A 15,647-nucleotide genomic window follows, 5' to 3' on the forward strand; every position below is an offset into this window, starting at 1 on the left:
AGAATATTGGTTCTTCCGCTGCTCACTTCGCCAGCAGCTTCCATTCAGAATCGACAGCCCATCCTGCTTCATCCCACCAACCAAGCACCACCTAGTACCATGAACTGGTTCAATAACAGGTTACCATAGCAGGCATACAATCTTTAGGTTGCTAGGTTTTATGAAGGTAACATGATTCCGAATGAGACAGCCTAATTGAAGTCAGTAATGTCAATATAATTGGCAAAAGCTATTTTTTTACTTTTTTAGCGAGGACAATGAAGATAAATGTACAAGTTCCAAGCTTATATGCCATCAATCAGTTCAACTAAACCGGTGCCATCTTGTGAAACAACTCTATATGGTATCTGTGTTGAAGCTGTTGTGTACTATGTACGGCAACCGAAACAAATTTACATCTGTTTGTATCCTGTTAACATGAGTTAAACATGGCTAAGCTAATACCTAAATCCAGTGAATCATATAATCTGCAGGGATCAATAACATTTACACATTTTTTTTCAGATGATTCCTCTATCTGAATCGAGCGAGAAGCCGTCCAAGAAGAAGCTGCCAGAGTCAATCTGAAACTCACTGAACATTGCCATGACCTGGATCATCGTAGGTCTGCGACTAGGTTGATCGTCCAAGCACTGGCAAGCAATCGCCAGATACTGGTACAGCTCCGACTCGCAGGATTTTGTGTCGGTCAATATAGGATCAAATATCTCGCTGCACCGGTCCTCCTTAACCATCTGCTTTGCCCAGTCGATGAGATTATTGTCGCCGAATTCAGTCGGATTGATTGGTTTTTTCCCTGAGAGAAGCTCCAGAAGAACAACGCCATAGCTGTAGACGTCGCCCTTAGTTGTGCAAATAACCGACTGGAAGTACTCGGGAGCCACATAACCAGGTGTTCCTAAGAGCTTGCTCACGGTTAGATGTGAGTCAACAGCATTCACGAGCCGCGCCATTCCGAAATCCGATACGTAGGCATCGAGATTATCGTCAAGAAGCACGTTGCTTGACTTCATGTCCCGGTGTATGATGTGTGGGATGCAACTATGGTGGAGGAAGGCCAGTCCTCTTGCCGAGCCAACTGCAATCTTCTTCCTTGTTGCCCAATCAAGACCCACATCAGTCTTGTCCCTTTCATGGAGCAAGACATCCAGGCTTCCATTATTCATGTACTCGTACACAAGCAGACGTTCGTCGCCAACTTTGCAGTAGCCTAGCAACGGCACAAGATTGCGATGTTTGATCTTGCCAATGGTCTCCATCTCTGCAGTGAACTCCCGGTCGCCCTGGCCTGTGAAATGCATCAGCTTCTTGACAGCCACAACGCTGCCATCCATGAGCCTAGCCTTGTAAACCTCACCGAATCCTCCTGTGCCAACAAGAGCTTCCGAGCTGAAGCCATTGGTAGCCTCATGCAGGTGGGCATATGTTAGTTTCCTCAACGGATTCTCAAATATCGCCAGATTGATGCTCAGTGGCTCTTTGGAACCAGAAAGCTTCCAGCTTGTACTGGTGGACGATGCGGGGCTGTCGCTATACCCAGCAGTTTGAATCTCTTCAGTTTTGCTCCCACGGGGCCTCCTGAGCTTGTATGCAGTGACAACCAAGGTGGCCACCATGAGCACGGTGAGCGACACTGCAAGGAGCACGAACTCTTCGAGAAACTTCCTCCGCACGTTAGAGGGGTTTTGAGGAACACCTCCAGTGCTGGCATTGTGCGTGCAAGGATCCAAGGGGATGCCACAGATGCCGGAGTTGTTCTCAAAACGGGATGCTGGAAATGTACTGAGCTGCCCTGACGTGGGTATCTCACCAGTGAGGTTGTTGTTGGAGACGTCGAAGTCAGCTAGGAAATTTAAACACCCCAGTCCAGCAGGGATGACACCGGTGAGGTGATTGTGCGAGAGGTCAAGGACACCAATCGCCTTCAACCCTGTGAACGCATCTGGAATTGCACCGGTAAGGTCATTATGCCCCAGGTTAAGGACATCAAGATACGTCATGTTCCCCAGGCTCGCCGGAATTGTGCCTGTGAGGCTGTTGTACGAGAGATCAAGGAATATCATGCTCCCACTTTGGTTGAAGGTGTACACTGTCATCCCAGTGTATATCCTCGTGGAGGCACACGAGTGCACAGCAGGGAACTGGGCCAGCCGCTCCGGACGGATGTCAAAGAACTCGAACAGCACTCCAGCACCTGGGCAGATGTTGCCAGCCTCATTCCTCAGGAACGCGAACTGCTTCCCAGAAACCATGCCTCCAGTGATGAGCCCTGCCTGTGCTGCTAGCTGCGGCGGTATCGCACCGGAGAAGTTGTTGCTGTTGAGATCAAGCCAGATGAGGTTGCTGCAGCGACCAAGCTCTGCTGGCACAGGACCAGAGAGTGAGTTCCTGTGCAGCTGTAGAATGGCGAGCTTCTGGAGGTTCCCGAAGCCGGCGGGGACACTCCCGGTCATGCTGTTGCCGGCAAGTGACAGCCATATGAGATTCACGCACCTGGTGATGGAGACAGGGATCACTCCGGTTATGTTGTTGTAGCTTATGACCAGTGTCTTCAGTGCTGTGCTGTTGGAGCATAGCGTGTCTGGTATCTCACCGGAGAGACTGTTTGCCCACATGACCAAATCAACAAGCTTAGGAAGCAACAGTACTTCAGGCGTGATCGGACCAACCATGAGGTTGAAGCTGAGGTCCAGTGACTCCAGATTACTGCAGTTGCCGAGTGAGGGCGGCACGGTTCCATTGATGTAGTTGTTGGGTAGGAGCAGCTTTCTGAGTGATGGCAAAGATGAACACAGCTCGGGCATGATCTCTCCTTCCAGCATGTTAGACCCGAGATCAATGACTTCAAGCAAAGGGCAGCCAGCTGCTAGCGTGGGCAGAGGATTTGTGCCTGTGATATTGTTGAACGGCAGCCTCAGCACACGCAGAGAAGAGATCTTGCTGATCACAGTGATCACAAAGTCACCTGACAGCTGGTTGCTACCCAGATCGAGCACCTCAAGCGATCTGCATCCTGAGAAGCTCGCTGGCAAACCGCCAACCAATTGGTTGCTTGACAAGTCTAGCTGAACCAGCGTTCCGCACAGGAGGCTCAGCTCATCCGGGATTTCCTCGGTGAAGTTGTTCCCGGCAAGTCCGAGTCGCCGCAATGCTCGGAAGCCCCCCAGGAACTCCGGTACTCGGCCCGACAGAATCTTGTTCCCAGACATGTCTAGTTCCCTGAGGTGGTGGCAATTGGCAAGACTCGGTGGCAACCCTATGGTGGCGCTCAGTCTGTTGTACGAAAGATCAAGCACGGAGAGATTTGCACAGCCACCAAACTGATACCTGGAGATGTCCCCGGAGAAGTTGTTCCCAGCGATGCTCAGGCGTGTCAAACTGGCCGGCGCCGTGGCCAAGAGCCTGCCGGGGAGGGCGCCGGACATGAGGTTCCCTGAGAGATCAAGAACAGAAACCTGGCTGCACTGCGCGAACCGTGGTGGGAGCTCTCCGGTGAGCTGGTTGGCCGAGAGGTTCAGGTGCCGAATGCCGTGGCAGGCACTCAGGGAGTAGTTCAGCAAGCCGGCGTCTGACAGCTCGTTCCTGGACACGTCGAGCGTCCGCAGCGACGACGCGAACGGGAAGCCGCCTCCGCCGGTGAAGGTGTTGCCGGACAGGTTCAGCAGCCGCAGGCTGCTGCAGGACGCCAGGAACGCCCGGGGCAGCGTCCCGTTGAGAGCGTTCGACGACAGGTCCACGTCCACGAGCGCGCACCGCGGCGGGGCCCGGTGGGTGAGGTCGCCGTGGAAGGCGTTGCCACCGAGGAGGACGCTCCGGAGCGCCGGGAGCGCGAGCAGCTCGTCTAGGTGGAGGCGGCCGACGAGGGACATGCCGCTGAGGTCGAGCGCACGGACGTGGCCGCCCACGCACGAGACGCCGGCCCACTCGCACGGCGAGGCGGAGCCGGAGGTCGAGTTGGGCTCCGCCCAGCTCGCGAGCCTGCCGGCCTGGTCGGCGGCTACGGAGGCGCGCTTGAACGCGAGCAGCGCCGCTGCCTCGTCGCCTGTCCCGGCAGCAACCGCGCGCGGCGACAGGTGGAGCAGCAGCAGCAGCATAAAGACCGGCGCCGCCGTACGAGCGGCGCCCATGGATGCCTTCTTCCTGCTGTCCAGATGATGGGGAGAAGGAGAAGACCATAAATTGGCGCTCTGCTCTGCTCTGCGTCGCTTCACATCGAAGCGGGGTTAATCCTGAGGGAATTCGAGTGCGCCTGCATGCGAAAGAACCGAATTTGTTTTTTATTTAAATAATCAATATCCTCCGCCCGGAATCATTTGAACACTTCGTGAAATTTTGAGATAGAAAATACACGTAGCTACGTGAGTGCAAAGCAAAACCGATATGCAATTAACTGCTCAACTATGAGCAAGTAAGTCTGCCCGCAATCTGTTCGATAGAAATGCTAGCAAGACAAAACCAAATGGAAGTTATTTATGTATACTTGTTATCTTATATAGAAAAGAAAAGAAAAGAAAGGTGAGACAGATACAGAATTCCAACCTTGGTTCGGTTCAGTAATTTCTTCGTGGCCGTAAACCGCATCAAGAGCACATCATTTCATAGGCGGCCAAGGGGTGGAACTCCTCGCCGTCGCCGTTGCGGTTGGAGAGCCGGACACGGGGCCACAAGGTGGGGTGGAGGGGATGAGCAACCAGGAAAACACTGGTCGATCGCGAGCAAAGCAGGCTGCTGTGCCGGCCGGACGAAACCAAAAAATAAAAATGACCCGGAAATGGAGCAGGAGTAGTCGGGATGATTTGGCAAGATTCCGACGAAGATGTCGGGGCAGATTTGGAACTCTGGTGATATTCTTTGTTTTTGTTTTGCGTGCGCATGCCGGGCTCGTGGTGCGGTCAAACTTGGACCCGACCTCTTTAGCCTTTTGCTGTGTGCGGTCGCTTTTTGTACCATTTGCATCGCAAAAGCCAGCCTTATTTACTATACTGTAGTTTTTCTAGGAACCAACACAAGGCGTGCCCGAATTTGGGTCTACGGGCAAGTGCACAAGTATTTCCAACCCTGTCACATAAATGCGATGAAACTATGAATTAAAAATGTCTCTCAATACTATTTTATGTTACTATTTTATAGGATAACATATCAATTAAATGTCGCAACTCAATGGCTAATAGAAGTTAGTAATTATATTTATATGAAATAAATCAATCTTAATGGATGTTTCATATAGTTTCTAAGATCTTGGAAACGAGTTGACATAGTTTCATCTCTATAAAACTAATTTTATCCCATAAAACTCAATCCTCTTAAATATGATGCCATGTTTAAAAATCTGATGATGTGGCACACTATTAAATATGAATAAAACCATCGTTAAAAATAGCCTAAACTACCATGTATCACTAAATTTTTAGTAAGTTTTAACGACGTGTTAATAGGATGAAAACAAAAGGTCAAGACAGACTCTTTCCTGTTTTAGTTTTTTGTATTTTACTAAGATGAGTATCTGTGCGGTTGCAATGGGAGAATAATACCTCGTACGTATTGATTCATGCTGTACAAAATCAACTAAACAAAAAAAGAACTATATAAAACCTACTGTGGTTCTATTGTTTTCTTTCTTACAGCATCATATACATATGGGTGTATTTATTCAAATAAAATTTATAGCATCACTTGGGATTGCTTGCTATGATACTAACTGTATATCAGATACAATATAATCACTATCATCACGTTCCAGGGTCCATCTAATACAATAAGGGTTGGTTTCGTGACAAGGGAATAGCAAAGGATTTCCTACCCATGTATCTTCTTCAATTCACTTGTCACCGAACCAGCCCTAAATAAGAGAGAGGCAAAACTGGACAGTGACGATGAACTAAGGGTACGAATTTAAAGTTCTCTATAACATATGTTCTACGATAGGATGCAATTGCAGTGAATAATGCAATGCATCCACGCTGGGTAAAGCAAACTTCAACAGGTGCTTAATATCCTTCTATATTGATTCCTTCTATATTGATAGGAATAAAGATTTTAACAAAAAATAGTCTTCAATGTTTTTTAGTAAGATATTTAAATATTATGGAGAGTAGGGCTGATTCTCTAGAGCGTGTACAAATTGGAGAGAAAGAAAGTATAGAGTAATTTTTATTCATATGGCTCTCCAAACAAGATTTAGAAAGCGAGTTTAAAAAAGACTCTTGAAAATGCTCTTAATATTAAAGATCTTTTCTATAACTGGAGTGGAACTCGTCTATGATTAGCTAGTCCATGGCACGTGTAGTCATTATAGTAAGGAACATTAAAATTTAATATACTGGAAGATCATTAACTTATATGATTGTTTCAGTTAGATTTATGTAATACCAAGGTTTTAAGTACCTTATGAAACCTTGACCTTGCTAAGTCATTCATAGTTTGTGATGCATCATTCATATATAGTGCACATATGACATCTATCCATAGTTTGTGATCTTGTAATCAACTAAAAAAATATCACTTTGAGGAAGTAGATTTTGAAATTCTGATTAAACACTTGAAAATATGCCCAAATAAACGTTGAAGTGCAACATGTGTACTTTACAATCGGTGACAACGTTGGGCAATAAGTTAAGACCAAACACGTTTGTGTTGGACCTTGGTTGAACCCAGTGTTGTTGTTGTTTTTTTTTCAACACAGCCAAAAAGTGATGGTCAGTTCTGAAAGTCGATCTTTGGAGCTTAATCAACCAACTTTTCATGGATGAACCTTGTTCAACTTTGATACAGATTCAAAGCCGAAAGTTTGGACTCTGCTAACGTACCTTTTGTATCTGACGTTTGAACACTAATTAGCCTCCCTTTAATTGGTTGAGCTTAAACTGTTTCAAAAAACTAGGAAACTGAATTCAGTTCTCAGTTTTGCCAAAAACTTGGAGCAAGTGTATCCTGCAAACCTTTGATCTCTTATTGTTACTCCTTGAAGCAAAGTTGTAGCTCTCTCCCCTCGCTGTTAAAACGCCTCGCCGCCGGCAGCCCTCCCTCTTTTCCCTGTTTCCAACACCATCCACAAAATTTCACGTGCGACAAAATTCACCGTCACTGCTGGTTCACCACCATCCAATTTCCTTTCGCCCATCCCAGTCCCAGCAGCTCTTGACACCGGGTTTGCCCACCACGATCATCATCCGCCATCGCAGCCGCAAGCGCCCTCGCCATGGGCAGCTGTCTAGGCGTAGTTTCTCTCCGTCTTCTCCGCGTGGAGCTCACCGGCTCGGTTGTTTCACCGTGGGTGCACAAAGACGCGCCATAAAGCATCTCTTCCTTGTCGTCGTCGACGCCACCACCCCCACCGGCTCCGGCTACGTCCACGGCGGTGGCTGGCTGTCGGACTGGCTTTGGGAAGAAGGGATTGTTGTCTGGGGACAGTTCCAGAACATACCCAAATCAAAGTACGAACCAAACCAAACCAAGCCAAATGATCCAGGTATATATTTATGGTGACACCAATGAAGTAACGTGTGGATACATTCCTTACAGCCCAGCCTTTTTTTTATTTGGTTCTTCACTAGACTCGCCATTTTGGCTTGGCTTACTGTCAGCAACCGAACAAACCTGGAGACTCCACACAAGATTATTGCAACACGCAAGAACGGTGAACGGATTCCATTCCCTCCAATACGACCTTCTAACTAAGACACCCAACCCTTAACACCCCAGAACTCACTTAATCCATACTTACTCCAGCTATTCCAAGCACTAACAACAACAACAACAAAAAAAACCAGTAGTAGAGCAGCAACACAACACCACGGCACCGCAAAACCTTGACAGACTACGAGGGGGCACCAAGGTAGGAAGACAGGCGCAGTATGTCGCAGAAGACGCCTCCTGCAGTCACTTCTGCACCAGCCCCCGGACCTCGCACGATCAGTGGCTGATCCTTGTACCTCGAGGTGGTGAAGGCTATGATGTTGTCGGAACCAGATAGCTGCGCGAACGGGTGGTCCCTCTTGTAGGCTCGCAGCTCCACCTGCCCCTTCTTGTTGACCACATCCACCACTCCAACATACCGCAGGACCTAGATACAGAGATGGATCAGTGGATTCTTGTATAATTAAGATTCTGGAAACATATCTGGAGATGTGAGATGTGCTATTGGCAAAGGTCAGGTCAGTAGTTACTGAAAGATTAGCGTTAAGTGGTCACATGTCAAACGGTAATACTTTATGTTTGCAAATGCTTCCCAGGAGAGAGAGAAAAACTACACCGGCCATTTATGTACCAACCCTAACAGAACTTGCCCTGATTGGCCTGTAGTGAGTGATGTGCAAGTGGAGACATGATTATATGCACATTTTCCTAAGGCATACTCTTGACCATTTCATGAAAAGAATGAGAGAAAGTAGTACACTCACTTCTCCCGCAGCTTCAGCATTTTTCCTCTCTCTTGCCCAATCCTCGTCAAAAGATGGTAACTTCTGCATGTATTCATCGGCTGAGGTACATGACTGCATTAAAAAAGGAACAGTTAGAAGTATTTGTACAAAAAAAAAACATACTCCCTTTGTCTAGATTATAGTTTTCTCTAACTTTGACCAGTTTTATAGAAAAATGCATCGACATCTAAAATACCAACTAGTATCATTAAATTTTCTATGGAATGTCTTGATAGTGCATTTATTTGAACTTCTAGATGCTAATAGGTTTTTTTCCTATAAATTTAGTCAAATTTAGAGACTTTGACTTAGAACAAAGCTAAAATGAGTTATACGTAAATTGGAAAGGAGGGAGTGGCTATAACTCACTCCATTCCAAATTATAAGTCGTCTTGAGGTGTTTTCGGTTTGGTGGATATCCCTGTATGGGAGATGGCGGTCCATAGACAAGCGACATTTGATTCGTAGACGACATGGACAAGGATATGCACCACAAAGTAAATGTTCTCTATATATATGTTGGATAAGCAATCTCGTAAAAATCTTATAAACAAGCCTATGCCTATCCATGTTTTCTAATGTTGATAATTAGTAAATAAATTAAGCATTATTAGTATGTTATATTACTACTTAGTGATTATGATGCCGAGATTAATTTCGCTAAGTTCTAATATATTGATTAGTACATGTTAAGTTTGCTAATTAGGGTAGTAGTAGTAGTGCTAGTTAACATATTTTAGTGATTATCATGAAAAAAGTAGTGTTAGTGCATGTTTATTAGTGGATAACTAATTGGTATTAAATTTAAATAATACTCCCTCCGTTTCAAAATAGTAGCCGTTTTAGCTCTACATTTTTATGTCTATATTCATATGGATGATAACGAATCTACATACATATATAGAACACATACATTAGTTATTGTATGAATCTACTAAAAAGGTAAAACGAATTCTAATTTAGGACGGAGGGAGTATGCCCCTGTTTGGTTCAGCTTCTGGGCGGCTTCTGGCCGCCAGAAGCAGAAGCTAGAACCAAACGCAGAAATTTTCGCGTGGCTTCTGCGCGCCGCGCTTCGGTTAGAAGCTGACCGCCCACAGTCCGCAGGAAGCGGCCCTCAGTTCGCTTCTGTTAGAAGCCCCCGCCCACTTCGCTAGGGTTTAGGCCACGCAACGCGCCTCCTCCGCCGCCAACCGAACGCGCCGCCGCTGCGCACCCAACGCACCCACGCCGGTCCCTCTCCTCCCTGCAACGTCGTCTTCACAGGTACGGGCGACCTCCTCCGCGAACTCGTCCATCCAGACCGTATGTTCTCCTCCCACTGCCGCGTCTCATTCCCGTCTTCGCTAGGGTTCGTGCACCCACGTCGGCGCCTGAGCCCCGTCGCGATGGAACCTCTCCCCCCGTCTTCGGAGGTATGTGGTATGTCCTCCATCCGGGCCCTCTCATTCACCACCGCCGCCGCGGTCGTTCCTTGAACGTTTACTGTCGCTAGGGTTGCCGCACTCACACTGGCGACGCTGCTCCGTCTTCCTCTGCTCGCCCCCCCCCCCCCCCCCCCCCCCCCCGTTGCGTCGGCATCTTCCCAGGTACGGTGTTGCTCGCCTCGATCCGGACCCAGTTACTGCAGTTCATCTTAACGGTTATGGAACGACGTACTAACTCAATTTTCCTGCAATGTCGCCTTCAGATTTCCGTATCAACTCGGGGTCTTCGTCTTCGGTTCCAAGATCAAGTGCAACCGAGGTAATTTGATACACAATTTGTTGCGCACTTTACTGTCCACATGGGATGAACCAATTTTTGTTTACGGTTTACTGGGAATACCATTGTTCTGTTGTATAACTATTATTTGTGGAGTGATTACTTCTTAGTTTGTTTGTCACAACCTGTATGTTGATGGTTCTGTTCATACTCTGTTTGTTACTACCTCTATGTTAGTAGGTTCAACCAAAGTTCGTCCATGTTAGAACGCAATTCATGTCAATACATGGAAGTTAGTAGATTGTCCCCTTGTTAGTTAACTAACCACCTAAATCCACATCAGATGGATTCAGCAGACTCCATAGCCGACAAGGCAATTGGAAGGATGCAAGAGATTGCGGACAAGATATTTTCCGTAGCTCGGGAAACAATCCGTCCAGGACGCGGGTTGACCTCTTTTGACGCTACCAAACTTCGTGTAGCATTGGAGGACATTGCTTGCATGCTTGAGCAAGACTCTCTGGTGTTGCAAGAGAATTTGGACAACGTGAACAACGTAAACAACCCGGGTGACAGCAGCTACGAACCGTCAGCCTTGTCCTCACCCCCCCAGCTGACGACTACCTTAGTCCAGATTGGGACTTTGCGGAGCACTTTGAAAACTTCTGGGGTCTTGAATATGACTCCGACCAGATGCCTTCGTTTAGTGACAATGAAGTTTAAGTTCGACCATGCTCAACCTTAGAGTCAGGTGTTAGGGTAACAGGGATAGATCAGCCTTTTGCTTCATGCGCAGTTCTTAAGTGTGCCCTGTGCTTTTGTGTCCACCAGCACTTGAATTTGTTCAGTCTATATATGTAATTATGGCAAACCGAATGTGACTCCTTATGGTACTACCTTATGTTATTATGGTCCCTTACCTGTTAATTTTGTTTTCGTAGTAACTGCACTTCAATACGTATTGTCAATCGTCTACACTTGTTTTGCACTAGATGGACAAGTCTGGCAAAGTGATTGCAAAGTGGGATAGTAGAGCAACAAAAATTTACACAGAAATTTGTGTAGAAGAGGTCAATGCACGGAACAGGCCACAACAATTTCTAAACGCCGAAGGGTATGCTAACCTCATAAGGAAGTTTAAGGAACGCACTGGTCGCACTTACACCAGGGATCAAATGAAGAATAGGTGGGACTCCTTAAAGAGAATGTTCACCCAGTGGAAAACTCTTAATGAAAGGGCTACAGGTCTTGGTCGAGACCCTCATACTGGTTCAATCAGTGCGCCAGATGAGTGGTGGGCTAAGCAAAATGAAGTAAGTAGACTTTTTTTATTTTTAGATTAACAATAGTAATGGCCATCTGAAAGTAGGAAATATCATGTTGGTGCAGGCAATGCCAGGGTGTATTATGTTCAAAACAGCCCCCCTAGAGAATGAGGACGAGCTAAAGGTTATGTTTGGACCTATTGTCTGCACAAATGAAAGAACCCTTGTTCCTGGCGTCGAGGATGCTAATTCATCATCTGATGATCATGTGGAAGCCACTTTAGGTGGGGGTGGAAACAGCACACCTGACCCATGCTCAAATGCGACTGGGAAGCGTAAGGTGCGTCATGATTCTCCAAAACCAAAGAAGAAAAAAGATACGAGGGAAGAGTACATGAAACACCTAGTGGAGGCTTTTGAGTCGCGTTCAATGACCACTAACAAGTCCATTACCTCTGCTGAGACCGACCCTGTTCGTGTTGAGGTTATTGCGCAGTTGCAACAAGTGATCGATGATGGTTCACCAGAAGGCAGCGACCTACATTTGTTTGTCACTCATCTGTTGATTGAGAAAAAGTATAGAGATGTTTTTGCATCACTGAAGACAAAAGAAGGAAGGAACGCTTGGCTGCGCCGTGCTTTCGAGATAGATCTAAAAAAGTCCACTTAGATGCTACTCGTCCGACAACAGAGGCTGATGTTCACTATTATGTTAGTTCTGTCAGTTTTATGCGTCTTGTCGTGTCACTATTATGAGTATTGTCGTGTTACAAAATAAACTTTTCGTACGCATAATTTTCCCTTTCGAACAATTTTGCAATTATTCGAGTTGAACATGTATTTCAATAATCAGAGTTGTATGTTTGTGAACAATGTGAATCTGTGAACTTTCTGTCATCTATGATACATGAAAATGTGTCTTATAAACTGTGCTTATACATGAATATGTGGCTGTTGTTTGTGTGCATGCAGATGTGTGACCCTGCTGCACACACATATGATCATGACACGGATGACAGAGATGCACAATTGCTTGTTGCCCTATATGCTGTAGACATTTGGGGCAGGCCTTCCAGTGAGGTTTCTAGAAGAACAATGGTTGAAACTGGTATTCAATGGGTTGAGCGAACTTTGGAGAATAGTAACGACTGCTTTGACATGTTTCGCATGCGACGTACTGTTTTTAGACGATTGCATGATACGTTGGTGGAAAATATGGTCTGCTTCCAAGCCGTGGTGTCAGTACTATGGAAGCTCTAGGTATTTTCTTGTGGGCATGTGGGGGTCCACAATCATTTAGGCAGATAAGGAATAAGTTTGGTCATTCCTTGGAAACTATTAGTCGCAAGTATAGTGAAGTCCTTAATGCACTATATAAGATGTCTTCTGACATAATCAAGCCCAAAGACCCAAATTTCATCGAGATTCATCCTCGTTTGCGAGAGGGGAGATTTTGGCCCCACTTCAAGGATTGCATAGGAGCAATTGATGGTAGTCACTTTCCAGCGTCTGTCCCGGCCTCGGAGCAAGCCAAATATATTGGTCGGCACGATTACGCATCGCAGAATGTAATGGTCGTTTGTGACTTCGATATGAGGTTCACATTTGTTGTCATAGGATGACCAGGTTCGTACATGACACTAGAGTATTACAAGATACTTTGATAACTTATGCGGACAGGTTCCCGCATCCACCGGAAGGTATATAAGTATGTTGTACTTTTGTATCATACGGTATTAATTTATGTCTTAAGTATTTAACTTTTTTATTTTATGTTTGTGTAGGTAAATACTATCTTGTCGATTCAGGTTACCCAAATAGAAAGGGGTACCTTGCACCTTTTGTTGGTTCGGTGTTAATGTGTATAGTTTGTTCAAACAGAATCTGCAATCTGAGAATCTGTCTATCCAAACACCTAGATTCTAACGAACAGCTTTTCTGCACAGCTGGCGAACCAAACACCTAAATTCTAACCAACAGCTTTTCCCAACAGCCAGCTTTTCCCCACAGCCAGCTTTTCAGAAAAGCTATTCAGAAAAAAGCCGAACCAAACACGCCCTATATATAATTAGTCAACTATTCTTATTCTATCCCCTCTCATCCATCCAACAAAAGAGAAAAATAAGTCGTCACATCCATCCAACCAAACAAGCAGTATGGATAAGTCCATCACAAAATCCGGCCTATTTTGGGACTTTCTTTCCTCTTCTTAATATAATGATGTGCAGCTCTCCTACGCGTTAGAGAGGGGGGGAAATCCATGGCTAGTCATATCTTATTCAACTTTGCTCTAAAAATCAAATACATCTTTAGCTTTTCTAGGCACATAGCTTTTGCTATGTATTTAGACAGTATCTTGCTATGTATTTAGACATAGTGTACATGTATGTGCATAGCAAAAGCTATGTACCTAGAAAAGCAACACAACTTATAATTTGGAACGACGGTATTAGTCAAGGAGTGACAAAACTTACCTTAAGTGCCTCTGGCACAAGACTTCGTACAGGAATATCAGAAAGCTCAAGCCCCAAACCAGATTCCCTTGCAAGAATTATGACCTGTCCCAACAGTACCAATTAACTGCCACAAATAATAGTAAACAATTTTGACAAAGAAAATTGTGCCTTATTCTCAACACAACTATTTATAAACATTAACCTTTTTTTTTGGTCAACAAATTGAAAAAGATACAGCAGTAAAGAGGTACTCTTAGAACAATCCAATGGAAAACTTAAAAATAATTCATGTTGTGTCATCTAGAGAAGTGATATATTAGCTTCACAAGAGATAATGGTAACGAAATTGCTTCCCTATATGATGAGCACAAAAGCTCAAGTCAGATATTTATTTTGGGGTAATGAAAGCTTGGCAAGACTAAAGTTCCCCTATTGACTTGGATAATGAGTAAGAAATGCGGAGCCCAGAAGAAAGTTTTAGAAAGTGTGTACCAAACAATGTCCAAATCACAAAAATGTCGCCCACTCCTTCCCATACTAAGACCTCCAAACCATAATGTTATTTTAACTGAAATTGTACCCAAAACCATATAGATCCAACAGTAACAAGTAAAAGTTGTACAGCTTACAAATTTAGTAGAAAATAATCAGTACCTTCCTGGCAACATCAGTACCAGACAGATCATCTCTTGGATCTGGTTCTGTGTATCCTGCTTTTTTTGCTTCAGCAACAACATCACTAAAGGTTCTTGCTCCTTCGAAGTTGTTAAAAATATAACTTAACGTTCCACTGCAATTAAACAAAGAGTTAAAACATATTAGTCGTAATAAACTTAATAAATGAACAAAAATGTACGAAGCAGTCATACAGGTTCAACAGGGGCAGTGAAAATATGGTATCAGAAAAATATCTGTGAATCCAATAAAAGACCTGTACTGTAAAGTTACTCCCTTGTATTCGTACTTATCTAAGGATCTGGTACATCCCTTGTGCTCATACAAAACATGTACTATAAAATTACTCTATTGTTCTCATACTTATCCAAGGATCTGGTGTATCCCCTTGTGCTCATTCGTAACAAAAGATCTGTAATATCACAAAAAATACTAACATGTTCATGCCATCATTTAATCTGAAATTATACTGACCTGAAAATCCCTTCAATGCGCAATATCTTGTCACCTGTCTCTAGGAGACCACGCAGAGTGCTAATGATAGGGAGGCCAGCACCAACAGTTGCTTCATAGAAGTAATGAGTATATGATGCACGCTGAAGAGTTCTAAGTTTAAGATACTGCAGGTCCGGGAGAATACAATAGTTAGTCAAAGAAAGCAACAGCATAGAGTCTAGCAACATATTGGTTCAACCTATTTAATGTTCAGATAGCCTGTAACCATCTAACAGCCAAACCAAAACTACTATCAAACAAATGCAAAAACAGAGAACATTCTCAGCAAAAAACATGGTCAACAAAATTATTACCCTGTCAAGTGGCCCTGAATTTGCTTTCTTGTTTGGAGTGATGACATGGATTCCTTTCTTTAGCCAATCATAATAGTGAGATGCAACACTTGTATCTGCTGTGCAATCTACCAAAACTCTGTTAGGAAAAAAGTGATTCTCAGACAAATGATGAACAAACTTATCAAGATTGGCAGGTTCTGCTTCAGTTTGTAGCTTCTCTTTCCACTGGGTCAAATCTACTCCTCTACAGAAAAAAAAACTGAATAAGCATCATACAGAGAAATACCATATATCCATATATAAGTATCATTATCATTACCATAGCAGTAAATCAAA

At 44.7% G+C, this 15,647-nt stretch overlaps 3 protein-coding genes across 4 annotated transcripts in view; 1 reads left to right on the forward strand and 2 right to left on the reverse strand.

Annotated features, from left to right (window-relative positions):
- Nucleotides 1–258: 258 nt before the first annotated feature.
- Nucleotides 259–4,867, reverse strand: LOC103653350 (brassinosteroid LRR receptor kinase BRL3). The gene is given in 3 exon segments (XM_020552551.3): nt 259–518; nt 520–4,249; nt 4,540–4,867. Coding segments are annotated over 2 exon segments (3,714 nt in total). The 5' UTR covers nt 4,128–4,249; nt 4,540–4,867; the 3' UTR covers nt 259–412.
- A 2,568-nt stretch (nt 4,868–7,435) lies between these two features.
- Nucleotides 7,436–15,647, reverse strand: part of AKHSDH1 (Bifunctional aspartokinase/homoserine dehydrogenase 1, chloroplastic) — a 45,892-nt gene continuing 37,680 nt past the window's right edge. Inside the window, 6 exon segments of one of the 2 annotated variants that reach the window (NM_001111855.2) lie at nt 7,436–8,062; nt 8,400–8,492; nt 13,864–13,947; nt 14,500–14,635; nt 14,995–15,140; nt 15,330–15,555. In NM_001111855.2, the coding sequence (NP_001105325.1) occupies nt 7,817–8,062; nt 8,400–8,492; nt 13,864–13,947; nt 14,500–14,635; nt 14,995–15,140; nt 15,330–15,555 (931 nt within the window). In that variant the 3' untranslated portion in view covers nt 7,436–7,816. 2 annotated transcript variants of the gene reach the window in all.
- On the forward strand, nt 10,843–13,237 carry LOC109946020 (L10-interacting MYB domain-containing protein-like). Its single transcript, XM_020552552.2, has 2 exons — nt 10,843–11,437; nt 11,514–13,237. The coding sequence occupies exons 1-2, from the start codon at nt 11,117–11,119 to the stop codon at nt 12,057–12,059; spliced, it is 867 nt and encodes a 288-aa protein (XP_020408141.1). The 5' UTR covers nt 10,843–11,116; the 3' UTR covers nt 12,060–13,237.

The sequence above is a fragment of the Zea mays genome, chromosome 4 (assembly GCF_902167145.1).
Source record: "Zea mays cultivar B73 chromosome 4, Zm-B73-REFERENCE-NAM-5.0, whole genome shotgun sequence".
Lineage (NCBI taxonomy): Eukaryota > Viridiplantae > Streptophyta > Magnoliopsida > Poales > Poaceae > Zea > Zea mays.

Coding starts and splice junctions, on each gene's coding strand:
- LOC109946020 (XM_020552552.2), top strand. CDS start 11,117: ATGGACAAGTCTGGCAAAGTGATTGCAAAGTGGGATAGTAGAGCAACA. Junction 11,438..11,513: donor GGTGGGCTAAGCAAAATGAA/GTAAGTAGACTT, acceptor ATGTTGGTGCAG/GCAATGCCAGGGTGTATTAT.